General features: G+C 51.0%; 1 protein-coding gene across 3 annotated transcripts in view; it reads left to right on the top strand.

The window, feature by feature from the left end:
- Nucleotides 1-14,976, top strand: part of DGKD (diacylglycerol kinase, delta 130kDa) — an 87,067-nt gene that overhangs the window by 64,593 nt on the left and 7,498 nt on the right. For all 3 annotated transcript variants that reach the window (XM_005882936.2, XM_005882937.2, XM_005882938.2), the window contains 12 exons: nucleotides 901-1,050; nucleotides 1,831-1,944; nucleotides 2,926-3,022; nucleotides 5,039-5,149; nucleotides 5,906-6,002; nucleotides 6,161-6,268; nucleotides 7,290-7,403; nucleotides 8,368-8,502; nucleotides 8,789-8,940; nucleotides 9,271-9,382; nucleotides 9,467-9,559; nucleotides 10,398-10,517. In XM_005882936.2, the coding sequence (XP_005882998.2) occupies nucleotides 901-1,050; nucleotides 1,831-1,944; nucleotides 2,926-3,022; nucleotides 5,039-5,149; nucleotides 5,906-6,002; nucleotides 6,161-6,268; nucleotides 7,290-7,403; nucleotides 8,368-8,502; nucleotides 8,789-8,940; nucleotides 9,271-9,382; nucleotides 9,467-9,559; nucleotides 10,398-10,517 (1,403 nt within the window). The remainder of the gene's footprint in view (nucleotides 1-900; nucleotides 1,051-1,830; nucleotides 1,945-2,925; nucleotides 3,023-5,038; nucleotides 5,150-5,905; nucleotides 6,003-6,160; nucleotides 6,269-7,289; nucleotides 7,404-8,367; nucleotides 8,503-8,788; nucleotides 8,941-9,270; nucleotides 9,383-9,466; nucleotides 9,560-10,397; nucleotides 10,518-14,976) is intronic.

Here is a 14,976-nt window from a genome sequence, read left to right as displayed (position 1 = left end):
TGGTGCTTAGAACTGAGGTGCTCTTAGGACACCTGGAGAGGTGGGCCCCATCCATCAAGTCAGTGGACAGAGAGAGGTTGGAGGTTGGGGGAGCCCAGGGAGGTGGTCAGAGAAGTGGGGGGACCATGTGCACAATGGTGTCTGAGTCAGGACTGCTGCAGTGGTGGAGGGTGCCCTGGGCATGGGCAGGTCATTGGCCTGGCGTGCTGACTGCCCACCATCAGCCTGGGGCCTGGGAGAGGTAGATAGACCACATAGGATAAAGATTTGCCTGGCTAGTCTCTCCCTTTCTCCAGACTCGGTTTGCTAAGCTTAGATGAGAATGCTGAAAAACCACATTGACCTGTGAACTTCATTGCCTCCAACCTTGCCGAGACCCCCAGATCCCTCCTCGGCAAGTTTTTTCTTGTCTTGGGTCTGTCTTGTCTGTCATTACCCTCGGAAACCATTTCACACGTCCACACCCTTCAGATGCTTTCCTAGCCCTCACCTTTTCACTCTGAGCAGATCAGCCTGCTTCTTGCTTCCGTGAGAAGAATAAGTCGTGACCTCCTACCTACATACTGGTGGATGCACGAGGTGGAGCCCTCACCACATCTCCCAGGGCTGCTCTAGGCTCTCAATCTTTCACTCACCTTCTTTCTACATCTCCAGCCTCTGGGCCCTCCTCCCCAGCCAGCTGGCACGGATGCCCGGTGCCCATGGTACTTGCAGTGTGGTAGGCCCAGGGGGACAGTGGGTGAGGTGGGAGCTTCAGGTCTAAGCTGTAGCCAAGAGGACATTTGAAGGAAAATCAAATTGGTAGATGAAGAGGGGAGTCTGTTCAGCAGGACCTCCATCAGCCCGGCCTTTCCTACAGTAATGTCCTTGGGCTGAGCTGTGGACATTCTTTCCATGCAGCTGTCGATGAGCAGAATGCCCAGACCCAAGAACAGGAGATGATTGTCTTAGGTCTCTCTGAGTCAGAGGAGAAAAAGGACCTGAAGTCAGAGGACACCGTGTGCCACAGTGAGAGCTGCGGGGTTGCCAAGCATAGAAGTCTCCGCAAAGGTACAGCCGCCAGCTGGGTGACCCTCAGTCCTGCGATCGGGCCTATGACACTCAGAAAGCTTAACACATGGCCTTTCCCTGTACCACCTGCTGTGCGTCGTTTGTCTGGGGGCAGGTGGGAGCGGGTGCTGGGGAGGGGGGAGCCTTGCTGCTGAGGAGTGTGCTTTGCTCAGAACCTCCCTGTGCCCCAGACCCAATAGGGCTCAGAACCTCCCTGTGCCCCAGACCCAGTAGATCTCAGAACCTCCTGGTTGCAGCCAGCCACATGCCATGAACATAGGAAATTTGTTCCAGCCAGAGCCAGCCTGGCCTGGCATTTAGGTCAGGGCATCACCCAGCCCCACGGGTCCTCTTCCTGTGCCCCTTATCTGTCCTGGAACAGCTCAGGCTCCAGGTGTGGAGAATGTCCCTGCCCCCTGGCTGTTCATGGCCCCTCCCTTGTACCCAGACAAGCCAGTAACAGGTCTCTGTCTCGGAGTTCACTCCATGGTCATGACCACTTAGAACGCGTCCCCAGTGTGAGTAGGGTCCAGCCCCTCCGTGCCCCGCCCCAGCCTCACCCTCTTGAAGGCATTCAGACCCACTTGCCTCTTGTCCCCTCTTTGTCTCTCTCTCTGGGCCTCTTTCTTTATCTCACCAGCTCCACATGGGCTGACCAGTGGCCTGTAAGCTCCTCACTTCCCCCGGCCCCTCCACCTGGCATTTCCCTAGTGAACTTTCCCAGTAGTCAGTCATGGTTTGTTTTGAACAGTCTTGTGGCTTTGTGTCCTGTTTTTATAGTGTCCAAGTCCCCATGTGAGAAGCTGATCAGCAAAGGGAGTTCTGCCTCTCTTCCTCCCCAGTCAGGAAGCCGGGATGGCCTGCCAGCGCTGAACACGAAGATCCTCTTCCCGAGTGAGTGTTCCCACCACCAGGTGGGCACAGTGGTGAGCCTGTCTGTGGGAGGGTGTCAGGCCCGTCGCTTTGCCCGGCACTGGGTCTGTGGGAATAAACGAGACCGGGTCTCTGTCCTCCAAGAGTCTATAGGTCCTTGGGAAAGTAGATAGAATTCAGAGTTCGGTCACGGTATGAAAGTGCTCTTAGTCATTACAAAGGGCAGATGGCACCCAGATCGCCTCGCAGGTGGGGGTAGGGGGGTGGGGCTCCAGGAACGCATGTGAAGCAGGCAAAATAGTTGTCCTGAGTGAACAAGGAGGGTGGCAGGCTGTGGGTGGGACTGTGGAGTCGTGCCTCTGTTTCTAGTATGACTGCAGCAGGAGCAGTTAGCCGCCGGGAGGGCTGGCCCAGTCCTCTTCCCTGCCCTTGCTCTCATTTGCTGGGATGAAGTGCAGGCAACTCCGGGGCAGTGGTGACAGACCTTATCTTCATAGGAAGGAATGCCATAAGGGGTTGAAATTGCCAGCAAGGCTCCCTTAACCAGCTTCAGGTAGAGTCTGGAGGCCTCCTAGCCACACCATCTACTCCTATAAGTGATTTGTCAATTTCTAGTGAATCTCCACTAAATAAAAAGAAAATTCCAGAAGCCCTTGGGAAGTGAGCCCTCGGAAATGAGGAGCATTTGGGTAGCCAGTGATAAAGATATTACTGGAGGCATGGATGGGCAGAACGTTCAAAAATAGGTTTCATCTCTGCCTTAATGTGTGATTTAAATTGATGCAGGCGGCTTGAAGGTGTTTATTTCTCATGACTGTAGCCTTCCAAAGCTGGATGACTGGGTTCTAAGATGAGTCGTACGAAGAGCTCATTCTGGCGGAGCTTTGTACATTTAATGAGGACTGTCTTCACAAGCCATTTTTGTACGTGTCTCACAGGTGTTGATTTCTATCACCAGTATGTTTGCTTTTGTCTCATGAATATGGGTTGTCTCCCTCACAGATGTTCGCGCGGGGATGTCTGGTTCCTTGCCTGGCGGTTCAGTTATCAGTCGCTTATTAATTAATGCTGATCCCTTCAACTCCGAACCAGAAAACCTGTGAGTGTGGCATGAACCAAGGGGGCATGTTGGTAAAAGAATGCTGGAGCCTAGAAAAGTGACTTGGCATTAACTGGAGTAATTTGTGAGCAGTTGACTAGGGGACCCTTTTCCAGCTGGTGTCAGCTGGTAAGGAAACCCCAGAAATGGGACGATGGGATGTAGCCTGTCCTGGCTCATTTCCGATGGTCATGAGGCAGCGTCTTCTGAATATATGTAATGTTCTGAGTTTTTGGCAGGTTCAGAAACTCCAGTTGGGAACTAACTTTCCATTTGTTCTTCATTATCACTGTTTGGTAACCTCGGCTGACCCTGTGTTGGCGCCTCTTCCTGACTACTTCCTCCCCACCCTCCACCCCCCCACCCCCCCTGCTGTTCTGCTGCTTTCTCCTATGGGGTCTGCTCCCGTTAGAGCTGCAGTCACAGATCCCTGGGCTGGAAGCTCCTGGTGATCCCCAGGGAGACACTGTCCTGGGCTGAGATGTGTGGGGAGGAGAGTTCCAGAGCTGCTTTGTGCTCCCGCACTGTGTCCTCTGCCCCTGGCCTGAGGCAGTGAGCAGTGTGTACAGCAGTTCAGTTGAATCTGTTCCTGTGTGTGTACACGCCATTGCAGACACAGATGGTGTTTGAAAACCCATTCTTCTAGGTTTTCCTTTCTGCTGGCTGATAGCAAGTTCTGGGCAGTTAGCGACAGGTGGTAGTGATTGGTTAGAAGTTGCCAACCATGTGTTTGGTTTGGTCGGGGAGAGCTGTTGAGAAATGTGCGGTTACAGAGACTCTGGGTTTTGGGAAGGTGAAGCTGGAAGTACGCAGAGTGACAGTCCTGCCAGGCCAGTTGCCAGGGAGCTGCCTCTGTTCAGACACCTGTTGCCACGTGCTGGCCTGCCCAGTGCTTGGGCATCCCATCTAGGACCTGCCACTGCCACCTACAGGCCTGTCTGCTCCTCACTCCAGGCCCCTCCCGGGGTTGCCTGGGCTCTTGTTTGGACCCTTCCTGACATTGTTTCCTCGAAAAGGCCTCCTGTGAGCAGTGTCCTGGCCCCCCCTCCCCCCCACAACTCCATATTTTGTTTGTTTTCTTAATCTGAGATCTCTGAGGTTCCAAGTCTGGCCGCCACAGCCATTGGTCTATCTTTGTTCTCTCCTCTTCAGACTGGGGAGACTTCTCCTTCACCTAGGGAGCCCAAAGCTGCTTTCCTCCTCCACCCAGGCTGGGGCACCAGGCCGCCACCCGTCACCCCAGGACCTGGTCATTCTGTCTGTGCTGCCATGGCCTTCTGTGGCCTGCCTGTCCACTTCCCAGGCCCCCGAAGCCCTGCTTCCTCCAGGCCCTGAGCCCTGGGAACACTGTTCAGTGAAGGGAGCCAGACGCAAGAGCCCCTTGTTGTTTTGGGACCCCATTTCTATGAAATGTTCAGAGGAGGCAGATCCATAGAGATAAGAAGTTGATTAGTGGTTGTCGGGGGCTGGGGAGGGGTTGAGAGTGCTGGCTAACGGTGTGAGCTTTCTTTTTGGGGTGATCCTGTAATTCTGAAATGGATTGTAGTGATGGTTACATGACTCTGTGATTGCATCAAAATTGCGTTGTAGTCCTAGCTGGTTTGGCTCAGTTTTCAGATGGTCGGACCCACGGACTGAAGGGTCTCAGGTTCCATTCTGGTCAAGGGCATGTACCTCAGTTGCAGGCTCTATCTGTGGTCCTGGTCGGGGTTTGTGTGGGAGGCAACCAATCGATGTGTGTCTCTTACATTGATGTTTCTCTCTCTTTCCCCCTCTCCCTTCCACTCTCTAAATATCAATGGAAAAATATCGTTGGGTGAGGATTAATAAAACAAAATGAAAAACAGCCCCCCAAAATCTCATTGTACATTTTAAGTGAGTAAACTATATGGTATATACATTATTTCTCAACACTGTTACAAAAAAAAAAAAGAGTTTTGCCTTCAGGAAGAACTGCTAGAGGTTGGGAAGCTGCTAAACAGGGTTGTTTTAATTGCTCTGAAACCCCTTTTGCAGAGAGTATTACACAGAGAAATGTGTCATGAACAATTATTTTGGCATTGGCCTGGATGCGAAGATATCCCTGGACTTCAACAACAAGCGTGATGAGCACCCGGAGAAGTGCAGGTGGGTGACACCTGTGTGCACACCTGTCCTCGAGTCTTCCTCATTTCTCCTGGTCAGTAAGGTAATTTTTGGAGTCAACAGATAAAAGGATGTGCAGTGTGCTACCTGAATGCCTTGTGTCTACAAATGGAGGTGCTTTCAAAGGTGGGTGGAAGCAGGTGAAAGTCCAAGAGGCCAGCTCAGAGGAGGCTTCCCCGAGGGCTGTCCAGGTTTGGGCAAATTCAGCATAAGAAAGCGAGTGACCCCAGTCAATGGGAAGAGGGACTGAGTCTCTTAGGAGACTCATAAGTCTGTGAGGTTCCTATCCAGGGGCAGGCAACACAAAGTGTGCTAAGAAGTGGACAGTGCGTCAGGAGATGGCAGGCCGGTTATTCCACCTGTAAATCGCACACCCAGAAAAGACAGAAACCCCCAGCAGCATTGATCACCAGCACTTACAGATGTGCTTTTCAATTGTCGGGTGGTAAACATAATTTTATAGTCAGAAAAGCTCATGGTTTATAAAATTTTTGTGAAGTTTTACCTTTCAGGGTATGATTACTCTCTTGAGAAATACTACTTTTCCAGTCAATAAACATACCTCTGTGCCTTACTTTCATAGATACTAACAGGAACATGTCCTTCCTTAAGGGGTCGCTGAGAATCGCTGAGTCTCACCCTTTTGTGATCAGATGCCACCCCACACTTTTTAGCAATGACTGTAGTTAACTAGAAAGAAAGCCATGACCTACGCCCGTTCTGTCATTCCTTCTCTAGGAGCCGAACCAAGAACATGATGTGGTATGGGGTGCTGGGGACCAAAGAGCTGCTGCACAGGACCTATAAGAACCTGGAGCAAAAGGTCCTGCTGGAGGTGAGCTGGGGGCTTCCTGTGAGCGCTGCTCCCTGTGGACCCCTCGGTGGGAGCCCCCCACAGCGGGGCCTCCTCGGCCCTGGGGCGGGTTGCCTGTGAGGAAGGACTGGTTGATGCCTGAATCTCTCCTTTCCTTTTCCTGCTTCTCCACCGCGCAGTGTGATGGGCGGCCCATCCCGCTTCCCAGTCTCCAAGGAATTGCTGTCCTCAATATTCCCAGTTATGCCGGAGGGACCAACTTCTGGGGGGGCACCAAGGAAGATGATGTACGTACAGGGGTTCTGGTTAGCATGGGCCTGAGCTTGGGGGCAGGGAGGCGGTGACTAGAGAGGCAGCCCCTTCAAGGAGCATTAGCCACTTGGGGCCCTGATAGAGCATCAGCACTTGGGGTGCTCTGTCAGTGATACAGAGGGATGGATGCACACCACCTTTCTTGTATTGGCAGTGGGGGTACAGTGGAGAGCAAGACAGGTGGTGTCCCCTGCTCATGAGAAGGGAGGCTGACTAGAACAGATGTGCTCAGAGGCACAGGTGTGACGCAGAAGCCAGGCCCAACCCTGACTGGTGGCGATCTGGGAAGGCTTCTAGGAGGAGGGGACATCTATGTTGAGTCCTGAAGGATGATTTGGGGTCAGCCAGGTCAGGTGGAGTGTTGGGGGAGGGAAGAAGAGGAGGAGGCTGTTCCAGGCAGAGGGAGCAGCAGATGGAAGGCTTAGTGGCTAGACAGTGACATGGGGCAGAAGTTGTCTGATGGCACTGTGCAGCGGGTAGGGTGCAGAGAAGTTAGAATTCACATGGGGTTGTATAAGCCAGGGGAGAACTTCGGAATTTATGCTGAGAACTCTGGGAGGCAGTGGTAGGTTTTAACCAGGGGCATGGCTTCCTTTGTACATAAGAGCTAATAAAAATAGTTAACACTAATTGGACACTAATATGTGCTGGTCACTCTTCTGAGACTGTGCACATAGTCAGTCCTCATAACAACCCCTAGAGGCATGTACCAGTATTATTCTACTTTACAGATGAGGAAACTGAGGAACAGGGTAATGAAGTGACTTGCCAGGGTCACAAGGCTAGTAAGTGGCAGATCCGGGATTTGTTCGTAGGCAGCTTGGTTTCAGGATCTTAGTAACAGGTTCATACTGTAGCTGCTGCTTCAGTTAGGACGCATCACCTCCTTGTAGGGGCCTGTCTGCTTTCACCAGCGCAACAGCCCTAACAGGGAGAAGTATGTGGCGTGTGTTCAGGGAAGTGGGAGCCCAGGTCAGCTCTGCCTCCACCTTTCAGACCTTCGCAGCTCCGTCCTTTGATGATAAGATCCTGGAGGTGGTCGCGGTGTTTGGCAGTATGCAGATGGCTGTCTCTCGGGTCATTAAGTTGCAGCATCACCGGATTGCCCAGGTACTGGCTGTGGTCCTGGAGGCAGGGAGGGCCTGGGAGGCCGTCTCTGGGAGAGCAGGACCTGGCCCAGAACCACAGTCTTGACACTGCACTCTCCCCAATAAATGCATCCTGGTGCAGAGCCCAGAAGAATGGGTGCTCAAAATTGGGACCAATTAGCACCCAGCCTGAGCTCCCTGCCCTGACTTTTTCTGGGGGTGCCCCCTGTCTACCCCTCTTGCTGAGGTGGGATGAGATGAGACAGGCCTGGCCTGGATTTGGTCCATGCCTGCAGCTTTCAGAAGCGGCAACTTGTGCTTAGGAACAGAGGCTGAGCATATATGGCCGGTGGAGAAAGTGTGGCCTCGCCTAGCTACTCTGAGGCCCAGTGCGGGAGGGGATGTAGCTTCTGCGACACCCCACCCCCTCCCCGTTACTTATTTCTGTGGGGTAGGGGAGGGTGGTGCTTTATGCCCAGAAACCTGGGTGGGAGCTGACACACCAGCTGACTTGAGCCGCAGCCTGTGTTGTCCCGCCTATTCCCAAAGGAGGCTGCTGGGATGTCACTGTTTTAGGTCTTTGACTGCATTTTTTGTTGCAGAGAGGAGCAGTGCATTCTTCCCCACTTGTGGGCTGTTGGCTCTGTTCGGTGTCGCATGTGCTCAGGGACCCAGTGGCTCCTGGAAGCCGTGCGTCCCGACCCTGGGCCTGGCGTTTGTGTCTGATCACTGAGATTTCCTCTGCGATCACAGAGGCAGTTCTGGGCGAGGGGACAGTGGGGCCAGGGCACAGACCCTAAGGCTCCCTGAGCTTCGACCTGGACAGGGATGCTCTGACTGCAGGGTTGGCTGTGGGTGTGGTGCCTGCTGCTCCAGAGGGCAGCTGCCTGTGCAGGGTGCAGGGCAGGAAGGTTCCTGTAGTGCTCAGAGGCTGTGAGGCTCCTTGGTGAGCTCTGTGCACGAGTAATGCTGTGATGTTTGCTCAGTGTCGCACGGTGAAGATTTCCATCCTGGGTGAGGAGGGCGTGCCTGTGCAGGTGGACGGAGAGGCCTGGGTCCAACCTCCGGGATACATTCGGATTATCCACAAGAACCGGGCCCAGATGCTCACCCGAGACAGGGTAAGAGGCTGCCTTTGGGGCCAGGGCTCACCTGCAGGCACACCTGTGCTGCTTCTATAAGAAGACTCGGGGGTTTTTAATGTTTAGTTCTAGGAAATTATTCTTTTTTAGACGCCGGTATTAAGCCAACGGTGTAGGAATTCCTAGGACCGTTTCTCTTCCCCAGTGTAGAAGAGTCTGCCTCTCCCTCTCTGGGAGCCTAGCATGTCAGGTGTGCTTGTCATTGGTAGAGACATGCTCACCTAGAGGGCAGTAGAAAGTGTAACTCTGGGTTCTCGTGCCCTAGGCATTTGAGAACACGCTGAAGTCCTGGGAAGACAAGCAGAAGTGCGAACTGCCTCGCCCGCCGTCTTTCTCCCTGCACCTGGGGATCCTGTCCGAGGAAGAGGCCACCCAGATGGACCAGTTTGGGCAGGCGGCGGGAGCCCTTATCCACAGGTCAGTTTCTGCTCACCGGAGCGCCAGGCTCCACGTCCATCGCCGGCATGCATGGGTTGAGTTCCTCCTCCCAAACCCTTGGTGCTGGTTGGCCTCCTTCACGCAGCCCAGCAGGGTTTCTGCTTGCCCTTGGCTTTGATTTATTTCCACCGATCCTCTTTGAGAGCTACTCAGTTTACGTAGATGGAAGTTTAAAATCTACGGGTGTTTTCAGAGCCAGCTCACAGATCTGCACACCTGTCCTGGATTCCTAGGAGCAGTGCACTTACAGCTTCCACTTTAGACCACCCTTCATCTGCTCTGATGTGTGGTGTTTCTCGTTTTCTCTAGCATCCGAGAGATAGCTCAGTCCCATCGAGACATGGAGCAGGAACTTGCCCACGCCGTCAACGCCAGCTCCAAGTCCATGGACCGTGTGTACAGCAAGCCCAGAACCACGGAGGTACCTGCCCTTTTCCGGTCTTGCTCCTCTGGGCATGTGTAGCCCTCGGGCCTCCTCCATGGTGTCTATCCTGGTTGTTCTCAGGGGCTGAACTGCAGCTTTGTCCTGGAGATGGTGAACAACATGAAGGCCCTGCGCAGCGAGACAGAGCTGCTGCTGTCCGGGAAGATGGCCCTGGTGAGCTGAGGAGCTGGGCTCTTGCTGTGGGACTTGGCCATTGTCGCACATTTCAGTCCAGATTTTCTGGCTTTAAGAATCTACTCATTGTTGGGAGGGGCCTCAGAGATTCTGTGACCTGACTGTGTGGTTGGAGCACACACTTCTGGCCACACCTCACCCACGCCATCCCTAGCATGTCAGATTCCTGCAGATGTGACCGCCTTTGTCATCGTAGACAGAATTCTCCCTTAGACGTCTGTAGGTCGGCAACCATCCTCCTGGGCCCTGGTAGGCACACGAGCTCACTTCCCATCCTCACTCAGCCCTGCAGACCTGGCTGAAGCGGCGGCTCTGGGGAAGCACTCAGGGTGGGGAGGTTACTGGGTCACAGGAGCTAAAATAGGAAAGGCCGAGGGATGGCCTGACCAACCTTCTTGTTTTAAAAAATGAGGACTTGGAAGGCCGAGGAGGCGAAACAACTTGCTAAAAGTCACACAGCCGGAGAATGGCCCCAAAAGTCTAGTTTTAATACCCTCTGCTCTTCCCTCCATTGTGCCATGCTATCCTGGAATGGAAGGGCATTTCCTGCAGCTGGTGCCGGCGGGCTGGTCTGTCCCTTTTGACAGAGGGCCCCACGGCACAGGGAGGCAAGTGAAGCGTTAGCCCTGTGAGTGTGACTGTCCGGCAGGCGTGGTTTCCTCCACTGTTTATGAAAGGAGAGTTTAATTCTCTCCCCCAACACTCCTCAGAAGGGGAGGTTTAGAGGACCTCTCTGAGTGAGCTCAGCCCTGGGGACTGCGTGGCCCCACCTCCACTGCTAATAACCAGCGCGTCTCTCTTCCCCACGCGGGAGCAGCAGTTGGACCCCCCTCAGAAGGAGCGGCTGGGGGCTGCTCTTGCCGAGATGGACCGACAGCTCAGGAAGCTGGTGGACACCCCCTGGCTGTGCCAGCCCATGGAGCCCAGTGATGAAGAGGTATGTGGGCACAGGCCTTCAGCGTGGGCACCCTAGGTGCCGGTATTGAGTGTGCTCTGTACAGCTTTGGGGTTAAGATGATATCAGTCTTGTAGTCCCTGATATGGCTTCTCGAGTCTTCTCTAGTCAGATGCTGTGGAGAGAGGCTGGCGGGAGGAAGGAGTTGGGGGGTGGTATCGAGAAGGACCCTTGGTGACTGGGCATGTGTTGCCCTTGGAAGCAGAACTGCCTGCTGACCCGGGAGTGGGTAGAAAGAAGGCTGAGCCCAACCCACTGTTTCCCCTCCTGTGGACAAACATTGGTCGGTTAAATGGCAGCTTTTTGGAAGTTTGTTTTTGACAGGGACAGAGTTGGTGTGTTTGACACTTACTCACACTTTTCTTCTTCACGCATTAGAGACCCCCCACTTGGCACAGGTTCTAGAGTTGGACAGACAGGACCCCAGGCACATTGCGCCCTGGGATGCAGTCACCTCCTGCCCCGGAGAGCAGGCAGAAGAGCCCAGACAGGTGCTTGCCGAAGGGTTGTTTTTGTGGGCAGCGTCTGGATAAAGGCAAACCCTAGGCTGCCTTCCTCTCAGGGATAGCGAGCAGAGTGGGCCAGGAGGAAGTTCACCCTGGGTGACACATCCCACAAGGTAACTGCTGGACACCAACATTGAGCAGCACAGTATTCAGCACAAGGAAGCCTCAGATGCTAACTCAGAGTGGAAATTGTGCTCCTACGTCCTGCCCTGACCACGTCGGGGCTCCTCCCTCCACACAGATTTCCTCTGAAGACAGAGAATGGAGGGCTAGGCTTGTCTTCAGTTCATGGGCAGAGGAGCAGCTGCAGCCATGGGGGGCTCGCAGCCTGGTGCATGGTTGCAGGGTGACCAACCCACCCTGTTTGTTTGGGACTGTCTGGTCTTGGTACTAAAAGCCCATGTCACAGGGATTATGGCTCCAATGCTTCAAACCTAAGAATGTTTTAAAAACAAATATCACCAAGTGCTGTGCAGCCGCCACAGAAACAAACACAAACCACCACAGGTCGTCCCTGTGGTGACCCTATAAGCATGTCTAGAGCCACTGGTTTCTAGGTTCCCGGACATGGGCTCAAGGGATAGCGCAGGTGTTAGTTCTTGCAGGAGTCGGTGGGAAATAGTACTGGTAGGTGGAGCCTAAGAGCACGTTTAGTTACAAACCAGAAACGCTCTGCACTCAGGGAGGGCAGCATGCAACACAGGGAGGGGCTGGGGCATTGCCTTCATCTGATGGAACCTGAGGCCAGAAATTGCAGCCAGATGTCCTCGGAACAGCACTGGGCCCTGGAGCCTCCTGTGGCTCCCCTGCTGGCCGCCTTACCACTCAGTGCTCCCTCCACCGCACTCCGGCTCAGTCTCCCTTTCGAGGGAGGAGATGGGGGTGAAGTGCAGAGGCCCCAAGGAACCCTGGAGGGGATGGTGGCATTTCTACTGACAAATAGTAAAGTCATTTACTTGAAAGAAAAAAAATAAGGCAAATCTATGAGCTGGGTTTTTGGGAAAGTAAAATAAGTCAAACCACTCTCTGGCAAATATAATCAAAGAAAAAATGAACAGAATGCAGTGTTGAAGAGAATGTAACAAAACACAAGAAAATAAAGTAAGTTATAGTAAAAGAAATGGTAATAAATTTTTTTTTTTTTTACGTATATATTTTTTTTTATTTTATATATATATATTTTTTAAAAATCAATAAAATATATATTTTTTAAAAATCAATAAAATATATATTTTTTAAAAATCAATAAAATATATATTTTTTAAAAATCAATAAAATATATATTTTTTAAAAATCAATAAAATATATATTTTTTAAAAATCAATAAAATATATATTTTTTAAAAATCAATAAAATATATATTTTTTAAAAATCAATAAAATATATATTTTTTAAAAATCAATAAAATATATATTTTTTAATTAAATCTTTATTGTTCAGGTTACATTTGTTCCTCTTTTTTTTCCCCCCCATAACTCCCCTCCTCCCAGTTCCCGCCCCACCCTCCGCCCTCACTCCCCACCCACTGTCCTCATCCATAGGTGCACGATTTTTGTCCAGTCTCTTCCCGCATCTCCCATTCCCCTTTCCCCGCCAAGAATAGTCAGTCCATTCCCTTTCTATGTCCCTGATTCATTATAATCACCAGTTCATTCTGTAAATCAGATTATTTATTCACTTGATTCTTAGATTCACTTGTTGATAGATGCATGTTTGTTGTTCACAATTTGTATCTTTACCTTTTTCTTCTTCCTCCTCTTAAAGGATACCTTTCAGCATTTCGTATAATACTGGTTTAGAGGTGATGAACTCCTTTAGCTTTTCCTTATCTGTGAAGCTCTTTATCTGACCTTCAATTCTGAATGATAGCTTTGCTGGATAAAGTATTCTTGGTTGTAGGTTCTTGGTATTCAGCACTTTGAATATTTCTTGCCATTCCCTTCTGGCCTGCAAAGTTTTTGTTGAGAAATCAGCTGACAGTCGTATGGGTATTCCCTTGTAGGTAATTGAGTCTCTTTCTCTTGCTGCTTTTAAGATTCTCTCTTTGTCTTTTGCTCTTGGCATTTTAATTATGATATGTCTTGGTGTGGTCCTCTTTGGATTCCTTTTGTGTGGGGTTCTCTGCGTTTCTTGGACCTGTAAGTCCATTTCTTTCACCAGGTGGGGGAAGTTTTCTGCCATTATTTCTTCAAATAGGTTTTCAATTTCTTGCTCTCTCTCATCTTCTGGCACCCCTATTATTCTGATGTTGGTACGCTTGAAGCTGTCCCAGAGGCTCCTTACACTATCTTCGTATTTTCGGATTCTTTTTTCATTTTGCTTTTCCGGTTGGGTGTTTTTTGCTTCTTCGCATTTCAAATCTTTGGCTTGATTCTTGCGCTCCTCTGGTCTGCTATTGGGTGTAATATTCTTTATTTCCGACCGTGTATGCTTAATTTCTAGTTTCTTTATCATAGCATCGAGGGTCTCATTAGTTTTCGTGAGGCTCTCCAAAAGTTTATTGCAAGCCCTCAAAATTGCGTTTTTTAGCTCTATATCCTCCATTTCTGTCATGTTTTTTTGTCTCCGCATTTTTTATGCTTTCTTGGTGCACCCCCTAGTGGGCTTTGTGCGCAGTCTTGTTCTAGTTGAGCCTTGATTGTTGTAGTTAATACTAGAGGGATTTGACCACCAGGCCGACTGGCTGTGAGAATCAGCTGTGTCTGCCGTGGGCAAACTTCTGTCCTCTGGGGAGGTGCTAATCTAGCCTTTGCCTGAGGCGATCCGGCAAATGGCTCTGCGCAGGGCTTGGGCGGGGCGGGATCAACAGGGCGGAGGAGGGAGCAGTTATGGCCGCTCTCAGTCCCGTTCCCAGAGGCTCTGCTTCTCAGAACCCCAGGAACCGCTGCAAACCTCGGGAGCGAAAGCTACCTTCCAACTGATGCCAGACAATCCCGCTTCTCCCGTTGGAGTCCGAGTCCCCAGCGATTCGCCCAGATCTGGGGCTCAGAGTCTGAGACTCCCTCCTGATTGAAAACGACAACCGCGCCCTCAGCCACCAGCCCACTTTGCGCGCGCACCTCCGCACCTGAGTATTTTCCACACTGCGCCTCCTCTGAGCCTCGGAGTGCTGTTATTTTTCCTTCTAGTTGAAGAGTCTCTCCTCAGCCAGCCTTCCTGTGGTTCTGGGTGATGTCCGTTCCGTCTTTTAGTTGTATTTTTGAAGTGGTTGTTTGCGGCAGCAGGCTGCGGTGTTTACCTATGCCGCCATCTTGGTCTCCTTTACGTATATTCGAAATGGTAATAAATTTTAAAATCTTGATGAGACTGTTGATTTTTCAGGAAAAATTTAAACTATACAAATTGAAATCTGAAGACATTTAAAAAAGAATAGCCACAGAACAACTTGCAAAATAATCTAAGTAAATACAGCTTCCAAAGGCAAACTGCCAAGGAATGTGTACTTCCACATGTAAGAAGCAGCATTAAGCTGGAAAAAGACGGACATTGTCCCAGTTCATTTTTTTAAATTGTGGGGAGAAACATAAAAGGTACCAGTCTCTGTCCTGTCTAACTTTAGTGTTAAGTGTATTCACAGTATTGTGAAACAAATGTCCAGAACTTTGTTTATTTTTTAAAATTAGCACATTGATTCCAAAATTCAGTGTTATCAGTAGATCCGTACAAGTCATTTCTTTAAATCAAATAATTGATGAAAGAAATGATTTTTAAAAGAACTCTAGCTGGAAAGTGCAGCGGGATTAAAAGGTCATTTTCTGTCCCCTGGGAAATACTGGCATAGGCAGGTCATTGGTGGGGAAGGGAGGGATGGGCTTAGCCAGTGATCTCCTCTTGCCCCAAAGTGTCCATGTCTGAGCAGCCTTGCGCTGCAGGGAGGAGCAGGGAGCCATCAGCTCTTACAGGACAGACAGCTGCTTTGTTGGTGGGTGAAGTGG

The sequence above is a fragment of the Myotis brandtii genome, unplaced genomic scaffold (genome assembly GCF_000412655.1).
Source record: "Myotis brandtii unplaced genomic scaffold, ASM41265v1 scaffold744, whole genome shotgun sequence".
In the NCBI taxonomy this organism is placed as follows: Eukaryota; Metazoa; Chordata; class Mammalia; order Chiroptera; family Vespertilionidae; genus Myotis; species Myotis brandtii.
The sequence above is the reverse complement of the archived record's forward strand: the minus strand, read 5'-3'. Positions and strand labels throughout refer to the sequence as shown.